The 16,435-nt window shown below is 42.8% G+C and overlaps 1 protein-coding gene and 1 pseudogene across 1 annotated transcript; one reads left to right on the top strand and one right to left on the bottom strand.

Annotated features, from left to right (window-relative positions):
* Window positions 1–6,049: 6,049 nt before the first annotated feature.
* LOC147450753 (zinc finger A20 and AN1 domain-containing stress-associated protein 5-like) lies at window positions 6,050–6,724 on the bottom strand. The gene is made up of 2 exons (XM_086520518.1): window positions 6,302–6,724; window positions 6,050–6,269 (listed from the first exon to the last, which is right to left on the bottom strand). The coding sequence occupies exons 1-2, from the start codon at window positions 6,722–6,724 to the stop codon at window positions 6,075–6,077; spliced, it is 618 nt and encodes a 205-aa protein (XP_086376644.1). The 3' UTR covers window positions 6,050–6,074.
* A 6,429-nt stretch (window positions 6,725–13,153) lies between these two features.
* LOC147450752 (uncharacterized) lies at window positions 13,154–13,855 on the top strand (annotated as a pseudogene).
* Window positions 13,856–16,435: the final 2,580 nt, after the last annotated feature.

Raw genomic sequence — 16,435 nt, 5'->3', positions numbered from 1 at the left:
AGCTCAAGTGGCATTGATGTAGATGGAGAGGTAGTGTTGATGGAAGGTGAAGGGGTCAGTGTGACGAGGGGTGTTGGGTTCTTGGCATAACCTCTCAAGGGTATATGGGTAGAGGTTGGAGGCACCAAGGAAGTAGGGCCAATGCATGTAGGCAAGATGATGGAGGCGAGACACATGCATGCATGCATGTACACGCATACATGTGCACACACAGTCACACGAAGATCATACACATATACAATTCTTTTTCTCATTTTCATGGTTGATGAATATCTAGTAAGTGTCATGAGGTTTGTATGCCCAAAGTGGCAACAAATCTGATAACAAATCTAGGGAAGAAGTAATATTCACTACACAAGTCAAGCAGAGTTAAGATGCAAATGATGAGGAGTCAAGAGCAACAAGTTTTTTTTATTTTTTATCAGATTAAAAGTCTGTGCTCATAAGGAGGATCTATACCAAGTCATAATGCTATAGACTGAGGGGAGACTGAGCTCCACGATAGCGGGTTACTTAAGAAATATATATATCTAGGGAGCACATTTCTGAGTATGTTTGTCAAATTTGGTACCCTCACAAAAGTGCAAGAAGTTATTCATGGGCTTCCTATCTAGCATGTCACCATTTGGAACACACTGATTGTACACCCAAGATGGATGTGGAAAGGAAGCAATTTTATTTTCACCATATGCAAGGGGAAGGTCTCTCTTTGGATGCTATCATTTAATGTGGGAGAATAAACGGGAACAAGGATTAGAATATAGACATGTGCTTACGGATCTGTCTCAACACGGGGCCAGGGTTAATAAATGGGTCCAAATGAGAGATGTTCAGTTAAAGAGCAATGCTACCTAATGGAGCTTAAATACCTTAGGGTTAGCTTCATTACAAACCTCCAAAAGTTAGTGTTAAAACGTCCTTTGACCTTAGGGAAGCTAGGGATGACCTTGAGGTGGGAATCCTACCCAAGCATGAGGTGCTTGTCATGCTTGCTAATTAAAGTGCTTAAAGTGTTTGTGGAAACCTTGCCCAAGCTTGAGGAGCTTCTCATGCTTAACTGACTAAGTTTCTTGAAGTGTTCAATTCAAACATAAACTCTCACGAGGCATAAACGATCTCCATGCTTAATTGACTAGGTGCTTGAAGTGTTCAATTCAAACATGATATCTTAAGAAGCATAAAAGACACATGTCAAGATCCTCCACATGTGGCCCTCATGATGTGCTTGAATCCTATTGGATAGGGTTTAAAGGGGTCCAATGAGAATTTAGACGCATAAAAATAAATAATTAAGTTCTTTCTCTCAAAGAGGAAAAAGAGGACACATGTCCAAATGATATAATTACATAATACAAAAGAGAGAGAGAGAGAGAGAGAGAGAGAGAGAGAGAGAGAGAGAGAGAGAGAGGTGGACCAAGCATGAGAGGGGATATACTCTCCTACACACACACACACATACATTCTCTCATTGTGTGGAGTGCAAAGTGCAAGAGCTCCATCTCCTGCTTCAAGCTTGTTGAGAAGTGGAGAGCATACACCAACACTCTTGGCTATGGAATGCAAATCCAACCAAGAGCCATGCTTCAATGCTTAAGCTTGCCATCTTCTTCATCTTCATTACTATGCTATCATGATATGCTAAGCAAGAAGAGTCATGATAAGTGAGGAACTATTTCTTTCTCCTGTGGATGATTCTTCTTCCTCTTCCCTACCCTCATTCCCCGCTAGCTCTCTCCACCTTCGAAGGCATTTGAGGCCTGGGGACTGAGGCTTGGGATAGTTAATGCTTTTTGCAAAGTTTATGTTATGCTTGTGATACATGAAGCTTTCCATCTTCATTGCATCACCTAGGTCACAAGGAACACAAAGATTGTATTGTATCAAATCTCTCTTTATGGGAGAATCTATAATACAAACGCCTTTTGGAGGGGGGACTCGCTCCAAGAAAATCCGATCCTCACCTATTATCATGTCCTCTAATACTCTCTCTCTCTTGAAAAAGTATTGTTCATGCCAAGTTAATTGCTACCATCAATTAAGTTCACCCTCTATGTTCTCAAAGTAATCTCACAAAAATGCTCACTCTTATTCTCTTAATTCTACTATTCTCAAGGTTTATAGGCCATCTCAATTACATTGGTATATAAGAGCATTTGGTTTCTCTTTTCTTGCTTAAGAAGAGGGTCCTTAAGTAGCCTATTAATGGTTGATTTTTTCAATTATATTAGGGTAAGTAGGATTGGGATCTATTATCGGCTTTGTTGAGCGCACTATGTGGGATATGGTGCACACCTCGGGATCTTTGGTCTTAATAATAGGGTCTTTTTAGACTTGCCTACAACTTTACCATATTGAAGTCGGAAAGGAGCTATCCGAGCCGTGGGTGTAGATAAGTGCTTATTTTCAAAGGCTAATAGGAGTAGCAACTAAGGTTTTGAATTGCCAAAGAACCCACTAAGTAAACACATAAGTAATTAGCATGGCTGACAATAACCAAGAAAGTAGAATGAACATTGATAGCTTTGATTCTGCACATGAAGGTACTAATGATGATGCCCCCATGTTTATCAATTATCTTGTTACTAGGCTGCATCAAGCTATGGGCAACCCTACTTTGTAAGCCGAAGTTACTCAACAACTTCGTACTTATGGGATTTCCCTTCCTTTCCAAGAGGAGGGAGAGCTTAGGAGGCCTCTTGATGAGACCCCCAAAAGAAGACTCTCCCCCATACGAGAGGCGGAATCCAAAGAACAAGAAAGTAATAAATTCCTAAGTTTCTCTAAATATGTGGCTCCACGAAGACGGCGTTCTAGTTTGGACAACATTTTGCCAAATCAAAAGCAAAATTTTGTGTCTACTTTATAGTTTTTGACTAATTTATGATGATTTGCTGATTTGACCATTTTTTTGTGATTGTGCCTTTTGGGAAAGTTGTTTCAAACACTACAACAAAAAAAGGTGTCATCGATGCAGATATCGACGCACTGCGTCGCTATGTGCGTCAATATCCGCGTCCCTGTGAACCTGTCGCTATTTGCGACGCAGATATAGACGCAGATAGTGACGACCATAATAGACAAAAAAATTTCTTGGGCAGAGGGCAGGTAGCCTGGCCTGTGCCCAGTTAAAAGATGGACACAGCCACAGCCAGACTTCCTGCCCTCTGCCCAAGAAAGCGAGCAGCACCAAAATCAACCATGCTCCCGCGCACAGAAATTTTGGCAAAGTTCCCTTTGTTTTTACATAAACTTTTCAAAAAAAACCATATCATGTATACGCCTCCTACATGCTATCCATGTAGGATCTCACATGAGATTTAAGGCCAATGAAAGACAAGTACCGTACCAACTGAAAAGCATAACCATAACGAACCATAACCATAACTTAAAAGCATAACCGTAACTTAAAAGCATCACCATAATGCAGATAACCATAACTATAAACAAAATTAACAATAACCATAAGCATAACCAGAAAGTTAAACATAACCATTAACAAAACCTGAACCATAACTATGTATATACAAGAATAGGAGAAATAACCATGTCTATACAATGACAATGACAATAATCATAACCATAAGGGAAACAATAACTGTCTGTACAAAAAAGAGACACAGAAGCGTGTCTGTGTCTCACAAAGCATATATATGAAATCCGGTCCACTAATGACTAGGCGTCGCAACCTGCACATAGGACAACTCACAAAATTAGTATTGATATTACTTCACATATACTTACTTAATTAAATCAACTCACACATATTAACGTCTCACCTCAAGCGATCAGCGAGACTGTAAGGCCTCCCAGTCTACAGGCTCTCCTGAAGCTTCAAGATCATTCAGTACTTCATAGATACCTCTGCGATATCCATCTGACTCCTCCTAGCGTGTCGGAGCTCGATGCATCGCAAGATTCTACGTTTATACAAAAATCAAAGTAATAAGAATACATGATTCATCGCGTTTTAAAAAACGCCATAGTTAAGATTGGCTTAGAAACTCACAAACTCATAGCGAAAGATGTCGAAGCCTCCGCTGCCAAGATGATATGTCCCCCTGGTTATCTGTCGTACCTACGCAGCCTCACGCTGCTATCTGAACCGCGTGTCCGATGTGCGCTCATCCTCCCTGATCTGCAGCCACGTCTCGTGTGGGATGCCCGAAGGCTTCGGCGAGCCGGTCCTGAAAGCCTTCCGAGCTGCATCTTGTCGATGTTTCACGGTGTCCCGTGCAACACCCTTGATCCACCTCCTCGGAACAACGGAAGAACCTAGAGCAGGCTGGTACTCTCTAAGGATGGTCTCCACTATGTAATTGATTTCGTCCCCATCCTGATCACCCTAAGACGTCAGAAGGCTGGTCGAAAACTGCAGCTCTGCAAGCTGGCGGATCCGCTGTCGCATCTTAGTCTCGACTCTATCCATGTCAACAGAACCATCTACATGTACAATATAGAGCTTGGAGAAACTAGGATCGTGTGCCCCCAAGGTGTTCGAGGTGTGCCAAGAGGTGTCTCGAGAGGTGTGCCTAGGTAGGACGAGGGTCGTGAGCGAAGAGGGGTCGAAGCATCTGTGGACCCTCCTCCACAGCAACCACCACCTCCACCTGACGATCACCGAGATCGGCGAGTGCACCTGTGCTGCGGAGATGAGGACGTACGCGCCTCTGTCCCACCCCTAGGTGTCGAAGCGTCCATGATGGGAGAAGCAGGCGTCGTACCCATAGGTGTCCTCCCCCCCATAGGCGTCCCCCCTAGGCGTCAGACCCTCTGGTGTGAAGCCCGGAGGCGTAGTACCCGTGCCTCTGGCTACAACTACACATGTTAGTTACACACGCAACTCTTTGTATACGACTGTTAGCCAATGCATGTGATGTATTACAGTAGTGAATACACAAGTAGTGAATGCATGTGGTGTATCACAGTAGTGAATTCACCTGTGCATCTTTCTTTAGCTCTAAATAATTGATACCATACTAGGTGTCTAACTAATTGATGATATACTATATATGTCCTTGTTTCTCCCATATTAGGTGTCTGCTAAAAGATTTCACTCCAAGCATCAATAAGCTAGAGAGCAAATTACTGCCAACTTAAAACTAGCTTACCGTCCATATGTTAGGTACAGTCATGGTTTGAAAGTTACTGCATTGTATAAAGATTGGAGCATGCAATGTGATATCTTTGCTCACAATCTAGAAATGTCCCTCGTACATATATAGCGATAATCGAGGTCAACAGAAAAATAGAAAAGACACTCCTCCTGCCCTCACTTTTGCATTATTGTTGCGCGCTTTGCCATCAAAGGTGAAACATCAAGACTTAGCATCATTGCATCTACAATCCATTACCAATTCAAGATACCAACCATGAATCAATAGTATGCCCTCTCTATTCATGAGACCGATGAGCAATAATTGGACATAAAAGAGACAAATATTATAATTATAGACGAGCTATCCATGTTAACCTAAACGACTTTTGACCTTATCGTAAGACAAAATGGCAACGTAACAAGTAGTAAATTGACAAATCCCTTCAACAATAAATGTGTTCTCATGTTCGGTGATCTTATCCAACTATCCTCAATTTGTAGTCACGCACAGGAGCTTTGTAACACATGTCATATCACAAACTCGGTCCACTGGCTACATGTAACTTTGTACAAGATGTCATGCTCCATCATACATGCAACGAACCCTAAATTCCTTCATTTCTTTGACCATTATTCTTGAAAGAAAACAAGCAATAGATGAGATCAATTGCAGCTTGGGTGCATGTATTATAAATGAATTGCATGTGCATAACTACTCGCAAAAAGTATTATAGGATTTTTCAAATGTATATCCCTTTCACGCACTGCCACCTTGTCAAATTAGTCATGCTCTTGTTCCCTTCAGTGCTAGATGCTAAATGTCAATTTGCATATGTCACGTTATATCCTATAGATGTTATATAGCGAGGCCCACCAAGCAAGACTAGTTCAAAATAGCAAGAGACATTATAGGAGGTGGCTTGACATAGCATAGGTCCAAGAGTCCCTTGCAATATGGCGCCGTGGCTTATTCATACGATCAGATCTTGGGTACGCGGACGACGGGGTTGGGGTTGGGGTTGGGGTTGGCGTTGGCGAGGGCAGCACGATCCCGGACCTTGAAGTCGAAGGGGCAGGCGTGCTGGTCCGGGAAGCGATGGAGGGAGCAAAAGACGCTGCCGCAGCGGCAGTGGAAGCCTGTGAGCCCCACCTTTTTGTGGCAGCTCGGTCCCTGGCAGCGTACTTGGGCGGCTTTGTTCATACGATCAGATCTTGGGTGCGCGGACGACGGGGTTGGCCTTGGCGAGGGCAGCACGATCCCGAACCTTGAAGTCGAAGGGGCAGGCGTGCTGGTCCGGGAAGCGATGGAGGGAGCAAAAGACGCTGCCGCAGCGGCAGCACCTTTTTGTGGCAGCTCGGTCCCTGGCAGCGCACCGGCGGCTTCCCCCTTGCCTTCTGATCCTCTGCCCGCAGCTGGAGCTGATCCTCCGTGGCAGGTCGAGGCCCATCCACGTGATGTCGAGCTTCCGACGAGGTGGGAGAGTGCAGCTGATCCGGCGCTGCCAAGTCCACCACCTGCCTTGATGAACAACCAGCTACCAGATATTCATGGAAGCAGCGAGAGCAGAGATTGCGGGTCTCCGTAGTGCCGTAGAATCCACAATTGTTTGCGCAGGGAATGTTCGCCATAGACTGTTGTTTAATTCTTCGTCGACCTCTTCATGGCAAATTTGCTTTGCGATACCTTGAGGCTTGCAAATATAGCTCCAATATAAAGCCCAACCAAACCAAATGCCCGACGAGAGAGAGAGAGAGAGAGAGAGAGAGGACGACACTAACCATTGTAGTTATTTTTGGCCTGCCCCAAAGGGGGAAGGCCTTAGTGATGGTTTCGCTTTTTCTTAATGATAAAGAGAAAGTTATTTTAAAATTAAATTTTGCATTTTTTAAATCATTTAATTTTTGATTGGTGCATGAAAGTAGTGGTCATGTACATCATTTTTTGGAAGGGATAGGAATCCTTGGGAAAAGCAAGGAAGAGATTTCTATCGTGAATGAGAATCGAGATCTTGAACGTATACCTACATCAAAAGATGCACCCTCCACAACCATTAACGGTCCCCCACTTTGCAAGGCAACAGGTCTTGTGTTCACCTCACCACTCGCAGGATCGTCCCCTTGTTCCAAAACCAACAACACTTGCAGCTTCGGCACCATACAAGCCACCCAACCTTGCATGTGTTTCTTGGTTTATTGAGCCCGGGCTAGGATGAAAATGATGGGAGGAACGGTGGAGCTGAAATGCATGACGACGAACATGGAAAACTGGGGTGTGATGATGCATGATTGGAACCAGGCCCTGATGAAGGACATTAGCTGGTGGGTGTGCCGTATGGGAGGGAGCAGAGAAGGTGATGGTGAAGCTTCATGCTTGATGCAACTTTAATGGCGGGGCAGGAGCGCCTAAAGGGCCAGACTCATAGCTCATAATATTGTGGCCAAGGAAGATGGACGCCGTGTCTATGACAGAGATGGTGGCGGCCGATGGGTACATGGCAATGTGAACTACCTTCTGTAGGTTGCCAACGAGGTGGAATGGATTCGGGTGGAGGAAAATATTGAGGGGCTACGGCATGCGCGAGGTTGGCCTAGTCCAATATAGCATAGTACGGCGTTAAGGTGCATTAAGGGCATTTGTGGAGCCTGAATGATCGTGCAGAACAGGTGTTCAAAATATGGAGTAGACGGGTCGATATTGGAACGAAGAGCATTGGAAAGTTGTGCTCTACATGGGCTACAGAAAAAATAGCGAGGCATTCACAACAACACGTCGACATGGCAGGCTGGTGGTCTAAGGGTGCTATGCAGGAGATGGGAGCCGTTAGTTCTTGTGGCTAAATGCGCAGACGTTCGGTAGGCCAAAGGTGAGGCATGGCCGAATTGCAATAGGGAGGGCAAGCTCTAATATGGCCATGGCTGGTGTAAGATAGTAGCTGGAGGCGGCACCCAACGCATACAAAAGGTTGGACAACAGATCTGGCGGTTGGCTACATGTATCACTTCATGCTCGATTGTCAGCACCCTTCAACAGGTTGCTTCCGAGCTCCACAGCCCCATCTCTGTGCGTCTGTAGTTCATCTTTGTTATCCTTGCGCCTTCCCTATCCCATAGCTCATATGAACACCTACAGTTGGAGAGCCCTCTTCGTCCTTGTCCCACTGCTACTCCGCTTGGATCGCCCCTAGCTCCTGTTCCATCATCTGCGTCATATTCGCTGCCGACTGTCCCAGCCAGATCTGCCCACCGCCATCACCACCAACCTTGTGTTGTCCATCACCATGCACTATGCTAGGCGAGCTGTGGAGGCGCGAGAGAGAGAGAGAGAGAGAGAGAGAGAGAGAGAGAGAGAGAGAGAGAGAGAGAGAGAGAGAGAGAGAGAAGCAAGAGAAATTTTGCACGCTTTTGTGTGTGAGAGGGATTCAAAGAAAGAGAAACAAGAAAAGGAAAGGAAGAGAAAGAGGGACAGAGAGACTTAAAGAAGAGAGAGAAGAGACAACAAGTAGAATGTGGGAATGGTAGCGAGAGGGGGGGAGTAGGAGTAAAGGGATATTCAATGGTAAAAGGGTCAGGTTTGCAAAATTTGGAAACGATTAAAAAGAGTCCAAAATTTATTATAGGAAAAATTATCAAAATACCTCTCTAATTTGTGGAAATTTTCAAAATACCCCTCAATTTTTTTAAATTCGTTGCTTTTCATAAGAAGATTGATTATCTGTCAATACAAGACGCTAAAACTAGAATCTGAGTTGGTTATGTAGGCTTTGAGATGAATCGCTTCATTATTTTTAAACAGAATTGCCTTTTTTTGCGAGGTAATTTGTGACAAATTACATGCTAAGCACTCAAAACGGATCTCAATTGTCAAAAAGAGTAAAGATTAGAAATTCTTGAACAATCCAAACCAAAATAGATATAAGGGTATTTTGGGAAGTTCCACAAACTAGAGGGGTATTTTGGTAATTTTCCCTTTATTTTATTCCAACTTTTGGCACAATGGTGGTATTTCCATGCTCTCTTCTCACGAGGGCAGGCCTCGTGATTTTATCACTTGTTTCATATATTTTTTTATTCTCTCATTTGGGAGATTGCTCTTGGACTATGCAATTACAATCTCCCCCTCGAGCTTCTTGAACTCCTAGAGGTAATGTGTCTCACATGCTGGTGGTTTAGCGAGGCACATGAGCTCGCATTTTCACGAGGACACTAAGCTTATCTGTGCTATCTGTGAGTATCCACGAGTGTGTGTGTGTGTGTGTGTGTGTGTGTGTGTGTGTGTGTGTGTGTGTGTGAGAGAGAGAGAGAGAGAGAGAGAGAGAGAGAGAGGAGGGAAATGGAAAGGATCTAGGGCTTTGTAGAGACTTTGCAGAGATAATTTCAACCTATTGTGCCAACGCTCTCTTGAATTTGGTCTTCCTCTTTTCAATCCTAGGTTGAGACTCAAGAATCTTCTTTGCGACACTCCTCGTGTTGATTGAATGATCAACTTTGAACCCTAAAATAGGTCTTCTTCTGTTGTTTTTTTTTGTGCTCCTTGGCTAGGCATGGTTTTTATTGTCTTACCCAATTCCCTTTGGCAAGATTCTAGACATGAGGCCTCTAACCTTGCCCCTATGGGAGTCTTATCGACCATGGCCCTATGGAAGAGTGTTTGAAAGATATCTTCTTAGTACAGTCCCAAGCAATGGGAGAGCACTCTGTCACTCTTGAATTCGAAGATGAAGTATGGAATCAAATGACTCTTTTGCAAATTAGAGTACTGACTATGTATTTTAGTGGAAGACTCTCTACTATCAAAGACTTGACTCCAAGGGGATCCACTTGAAAATATGTGCGTTCAACTGAGCGGCTTCTTAAGTTTTAAACATTTAAAGAGTTACATGTACAAGAGGGGCTAAAAATTGAAAATTTTTAAAAATGGTAGAGGTTTATGAAAGAAAAAAGGGCTTCTTAAATTTAACTCTCAAAGAGTTAAAGACTTACATGTACAAGAGGGACTAAAAGATTGAAAGTTTTTTTAAAACGGTAGAGGTTTATCAAAGAAAAAAGCTCTTTTAATACATGATGCGGTGTGTGTTGGAAGAGTTTGGTAAATACTTCTTAAATTAATGTGTTATAGGTATTTTTGAAAGGTGGACCCCGCGTGACTTGATTATGGCTATAGCCACTCGGTTTAATAATGTTGTTATGGAAAATGTATTTTTCTCTAGCCATGGAATGTTTGGGGTGTTTTTTCATAGAACAGAAAATCATGATCAAAAGGCCTTTTTGTCTACTACGACAATATTGATGTTTAATCAAAGTGGTTAATGTATCAAGGAGGAGGTTATTATTAACAGCATATTTTGGATAGAATTCATCAATCTCTTATCCTTCCTATGGCCATGCATAAAAGAGTTAGTAAATTATGAGCACAACCCCCTACACGTTCTAGTAATGTCTACATCCAATAGAAACAAATCTATGTGCTTTGGCAAAGTGACATGAACTCGTATTGTGAAACTCTCGAAATGAAGATACCTAATGTTTGTAGGGTGGTCATATATCTGAAGTGGGAGAATCTGGATGGGTCTTTCATTCATTGTTGTGATCTAGGACACTTTTTCAAAGTGTTTTCGACCTACTTTTGCAAATCCTAACCTTATTCTTGTCGGGGGGTTCACTTGGTCTAGATATACTGAATCACGATTCACATGCATTCAGGAACTCTTTCATAAATCCCTTTTTTGTGATTTTTCAATGAATAGAATAAACCCTTTTTTCTTGAAATCTTCATTTTTTGTAGAATTGTAGAAATAATGACCTTTTGCAAGTTCTTTTTGTAAGTTTGTATGTGTGTAACATATCCTTTAGCACAAATGTAACACTTGTTATCAACCTATCCCCTCTAGATGACCGGCAGTACTGATATTTGTTTTCCCACTATTTACAGACAATCTATCGAAATGACTAGTATAAACAGGGATCTTAATTCTTTGCAACAATGCTGATTAATAAAAAATATTAGGAACGACCATCTTGGTTAACTTTCATGGGTTGATCTACAAGCACCTAAACCGAGCCAAGACCTCTATTGGTGATTGATAGATCTACAATTAATCTCATAGAGATAGTGCACATAGAGTGCAAAATGCTTTAGAAGCTACTACTGTTATTAATGTCCATGCAGCTCCAAATCAGCTTTTGCTGAATAGTATGACCCATAAGACCTAGTGTGCATGCATTCAACAAAACCAAATCCGAATCTGCATATCTATAATCGTAGTTGCCAATGCTTATGGATAATCTTATGCTCATGGCTCATGGGAGAAGAGCTACATGAAAATCATGCTAACATATTTGGACCATAGTAGAATGTGAAAACCCTTCACAACTAGGTACCAAATGAAATAGTTCATTTGGTAGCAAAACATATATGTTGCATGTGTAAAAAACCATCCGCCATTAAAGTTGTTCAATTGAGCTTGTACCTTAGCAAGTCTTACTAGGTATTCAACAATTTTGGCCTCTGAAATTGTTCCTCATAGGATGTGTGCAAAATGGTCTAACAAATGGATGTGACCAGCACTTAGGGACTCCGTCATGACACGTAATCAAAATAAAGGGTGCTAGTGTCAATCCCAAAGACTCATATTCTCCACATGTCGAATGTGTCAAAAAAATGACATCCATCACGTACGAAATGTACTTGTGTATGGAGATAACTGTAAACACTAAGCAAGATGTGTGAGAGGGACCCTCTAAACATTGCTCCACACTTGGCTAAACCGAACTCCGTGAGCTCTTAGACCATGCTACTCCTCTTGTGACAACATGTACCAAACAAAACCCTACATATAGGTCCATATTTCATAATGTAGAAATGAGTTCTACCAAACATCGAGCGAACTTATCCGAGCAAGCTCAAAACCGAGCAAAGTTACCAAGTGAGTTTCTCATGTATATATATACTTCTTTTCTAAAAAGAGATATCACACACACACACACACACACACACACACACACACACAGCTTTCTCTAAACCCAAACAATAAATGTCAGCACCATTGCTCCACAATCATGATTATACAAACCTAGTCGTCCTTATACATGTCACAGTTGCTAGCAAAATTATGTTTTTTTGGAGACTTAAATATAGATCAATCTAGTCGTCCTTATGCATGTCACCATTTATAGGTAAAATATGTTTTTTCACTTCATCTTGCGCATTCTCCCACTTAAGTTTTATTCCTCGTGAAAGCCAAGCCAACGTGTGAGCACAACCAAACTACCTTGTAGGATCTTCTCTCTCTCTCTCTCTCTCTCTCTCTCTCTCTCTCTCTCTCTCTCTCACACACACACACACTCACACACACACACACACACAAAACTCTCTAAAAAAGTCTACGTCTCTTTCTATGTTTAGATTTCAAGTCCACTAAAATATAGTGCTAAGAGCGTTTGAAAACTCAAAACAACCAATTGAAGGGAGGGAAAGAAGGATAGAATCTGCTTTGAAAATTCAAGAAAATAGAGTTTAATTGTAAAAAATGCCGTTATTTTGAGAAATTTCCTCTATGGATGTTTGTGAAATTGTTTTTTTCCAAACACTGTATGAAGCATGTGAACCGGTGCTCTCTCTCTCTCTCTCTCTCTCTCTCTCTCTCTCTCTCTCTCTCTCTCTCTCTCTCTCTCTCTGTGTGTGTGTGTGTGTGTGACACGCTGAGCATGCACTCATTATAAATATAACAAGCTGACAGTTGTCCAGAAATGATATGCGGAAAAAATCCAACAGGAGTAACACAAAGTAAAACTTACTTTAACAACGCTACATTCCAGAGAGGCGCCTACCTAAGATTAATTAAGCTAATTCTCTGGAATCTCAATATCCCCATCGTCAATCTCTGTTTACAAATCCTTGGGATCCTTCTTATCCACAAAGCAACCCACAGAAACGCAATACCAAGAATTTCCTTTATTGTGCAAGGAAGCTCCTTTTCCATTGAACGGGGACGCATCACACCCGGGCAATCTCAATCACATCATTGAGAGAAATGTTGCCATTTTGCTTGATTTTCTTAAATGTATAAGGAGAAGGAAGAGGAATCTGTAGGTCGGAAACTAGCTAAGAGCTCATGGGGCACTCTAGCATGGAGCAAAACCCTGTCGCCAATGCTAGGACTAAGGAGCAAGTAGTAGAAGAAGAAAAAGGCAATCAAGTGCTGCAACGGCTTGCATGGTCAGATTAATAGGAGGAATTTTGACAATGCAATTATGAGAGTAGCCAACAACCATGAGGAGCACCTACAGTATAACAATGTCATAAATGCAAATGATGGCATCTCTGTTGTTTCTGTCAGTCGGCTTTATCATTGTGGTATTAATTATGCATTAAATGGGCAAGAATCTGACTATCAAAGCTGGCCCTCTTTGAGATTAGAAAGGGAGATAATTGCTGCACGAAACTCAGAGCGGATTAACAAGGCCCTTAGCACTAATCATGAGTAGCTCTAGTTGTCTTCAGAGGCTATGTTCACACCAGAGCACATGCGCCCACACAGCAGTACTCATTCTTGAGCAAGAATTATCGCACATTTAGCTACTATTTTAGTCCCACGAGGAGCAGCAGCTGTAGCTAAACATTAATCTTCTTCTAATCGCGCTCGGGCTCCTTGAGGGCTTTGATCACAAGGGCAACGGCGCTATACGCTAATTGCTCCCCTAATTCTAGTCCTGCTCTAGTTCAGCGTCACCATTGAGGTAGCCACCCATAAACTCCACTAGACAGTAGACATGAAGCTGAGTGATGCATGTTTTGCACCCATGATGAAGATGCAATGCTGATAAAGAAAGGGCAGCAAGAATATGAGGAGGTGGTTTTTGTTCATTTAACAGGAGGGTAAGTTGGAGCTACCTCTTCATTGGTGCCCAAGATGGGGCCTCTAGGTCTGTCGCCCAAGAAGACGACATCGCTAAGGAGACTACCAAGGACTAGAAGGGCCTGCGCATTATCATCAAGCTCACTATCCAGAATCGTCAAGACAAGGTCGTTGTAGTCCCTTCCACTATCTGCGAGCGATCCAATTTGGATGGCATCTCTGTTGGTTTCCTCTCTTAATTTCTTTCTGCTGCTTCCTCTTCTGCTCTCGCAACCCTGCGTTGCCCTCACTCACTCGACAATCTCTCTCTCTCTCTCTCTCTCTCTCTCTCTCTCTCTCTCTCTCTCTCTCTCTCTCAAAAGAAAAACCTTTTTTGAAATAACTATGCAGCCAATAGGAGATAATTTAACATCAATACAGTATGTCTATTTGAACGGGTGCAAACCTCACAATTAAAAAGTGTCATTCTTTGCACTCTTACATCTGCAAGAACATGCTATCATAGCCCACAATAAACATGACAAATCTCAGTTGTATGTATGCAGCAACCCCCAACCTCATAAGGCACGACAAAGCAGAAGGTTACAAGAGTGCACTAACCTATCTTTTTTTGAAACCATACTTCTTGGGGCACTGCCAAGGTTCACAATTTTGGGGCAATCATCTCTATCCTTCTCCTTCTAGGTGCACTCTTTGCAATAGTAAGCATAAAAAATGCCGGCACCTCCGCAGATGATGCATCGCTTTTGGAAGGAGCCATAATTTCTCTCATCGCACACTCAAACCAGAGTACATGGGCGCACATACGAATCACAAATCACGCACTTGCCATCGCACTTCTCGCAGAGTCGCCCTATAGCGATGCCCGACTGCTTGCGACACATTATGAGATCAGGATGATGCTTTTCCATGGATGCTCGTGAGTGCCGGATAGCCCCACGTGTGCTGAGAGAGTCTCTCTCTCTCTCTCTAAAAAAAAAAAACTCCAAAAACTCAACTCTCTCAAAGAGCGCGTGCTTTTTGAGAGAGAGAGAGAGAGAGAGAGAGAGAGAGAGAGAGAGAGAGAGAGAGAGAGAGAGAGAGAGAGAGGAGAGAGAGAGACAGAGAGAGAGAGAGAGAGAGAGAGAGAGAGAGAGAGAGAGAGAGAGAGAGAGAGAGAGACCTCCACGACAAAGAGGAAGTAGAAGCAGTTGCCCCCTCAACGCCCCCTCAATAGGTTTTTTCCAGTTGACCGCAGGTTCATAAGCAAGCAGGGGGCGGTAGTGGTGCAGCAATGCATTGTAGACCATGATAGCATCACCTCCGCCAAGACAAAGGCTCTAACAGGAATGGATGCTAGTCCCAGGCACCGTGCTGCAGTGAAATTGGCTCTCTCTCTCTCTCTCTCTCTCTCTCTCTCTCTCTCTCTCACACACACACACACACACACACACACACACACACACACATGCACACACCCATTTTCTTCCTTTCTGCCTCCCAACTTGCAGTGAATCCTCCACTTTGCTCCACAGAGACAGAACTTGGTTTCTATGTCTTGTTGCACCCCCCTTGCCCCCGTTGGAACGATCACAGAGCCAAGAATTAGAATTGCGAAGAAGTCTCTCTCTCCAAAAGCTTAAAAAGAAGGGTAAAGTGTTAGATATACTGAAAATGCAGCTGTCAATTAAGAACAACTCCTATCTTGAGCAGTTTCTGACAGTAAGGATTCTCAATCAGAGTGGCCGATTGGGCAAATGGATGCAAAGGCTGCTGTGTATGGTGCCACTACAGATTGCCCGAGCAGAAAACAACCAATGGTCAATGGCCTACAGATCCCATCACATGCAACCATCTCAGATGCAGTTTCATTGGCATCCCTGTTGTGCTTTGGGACCTATATTGATATGATTTTGGCTGGATGGAAAGGAGAGTTAAACAGAGCAGTTGCATCTTATTAACCATCTTTTTGGTAGCCTGCTCGATGTAGCTGGAGATCACAGATGCACGGATGGTTGGATGACTGTAAGATGTGAGTCAGACTGCCTGTATGTGCTTCTTGACTTCGAAGTGTTGGGAAGCTTTGAGCGAAGTGAGCAAGAAGACATATTGTTCCTGTCCATTCTCAATGCAACAATTAGTCGTTTGGACGGGTTTGCATCTGATGTTTTGGAAATGTCTTTCTAAAGTTTTTTCCAAAAAAAAATATAGAGAGAGAGAGAGAGAGTCCGACTTGCTTCTGAGACTCTAAGAGTGCATGACAGAGAGAAGCCCTGCAAGTGAACAAGAGACACGACACTGAAAATTCACTAAACTGGGCCGCTGAGAGTGAGGGACTAGTGCTCGAAAAAAACTTTTTTCCAAAAACTTGTCACCCTACATGTTAGAAACAATAGAGGTAAACTGACCAAATCTGAAGGTCTTTATACCAATTTACACTAATTTGTTTCAAATTTTGGAGGCTTTCTCACCTTCATTTATAAAATTTAGAGGCAAATTTCAAAAT

The sequence above is a fragment of the Adiantum capillus-veneris genome, chromosome 9 (assembly GCF_014529385.1).
Source record: "Adiantum capillus-veneris isolate H3 chromosome 9, ASM1452938v2, whole genome shotgun sequence".
NCBI classification, from domain to species: domain Eukaryota; kingdom Viridiplantae; phylum Streptophyta; class Polypodiopsida; order Polypodiales; family Pteridaceae; genus Adiantum; species Adiantum capillus-veneris.
Note: the sequence above shows the minus strand (reverse complement) of the source record. Positions and strands in the feature narration are given on the sequence as shown.

Coding starts and splice junctions, on each gene's coding strand:
- LOC147450753 (XM_086520518.1), bottom strand. CDS start 6,724: ATGGCGAACATTCCCTGCGCAAACAATTGTGGATTCTACGGCACTACG. Junction 6,270..6,301: donor GTCCGCGCACCCAAGATCTG/ATCGTATGAACA, acceptor CAAGTACGCTGC/CAGGGACCGAGCTGCCACAA.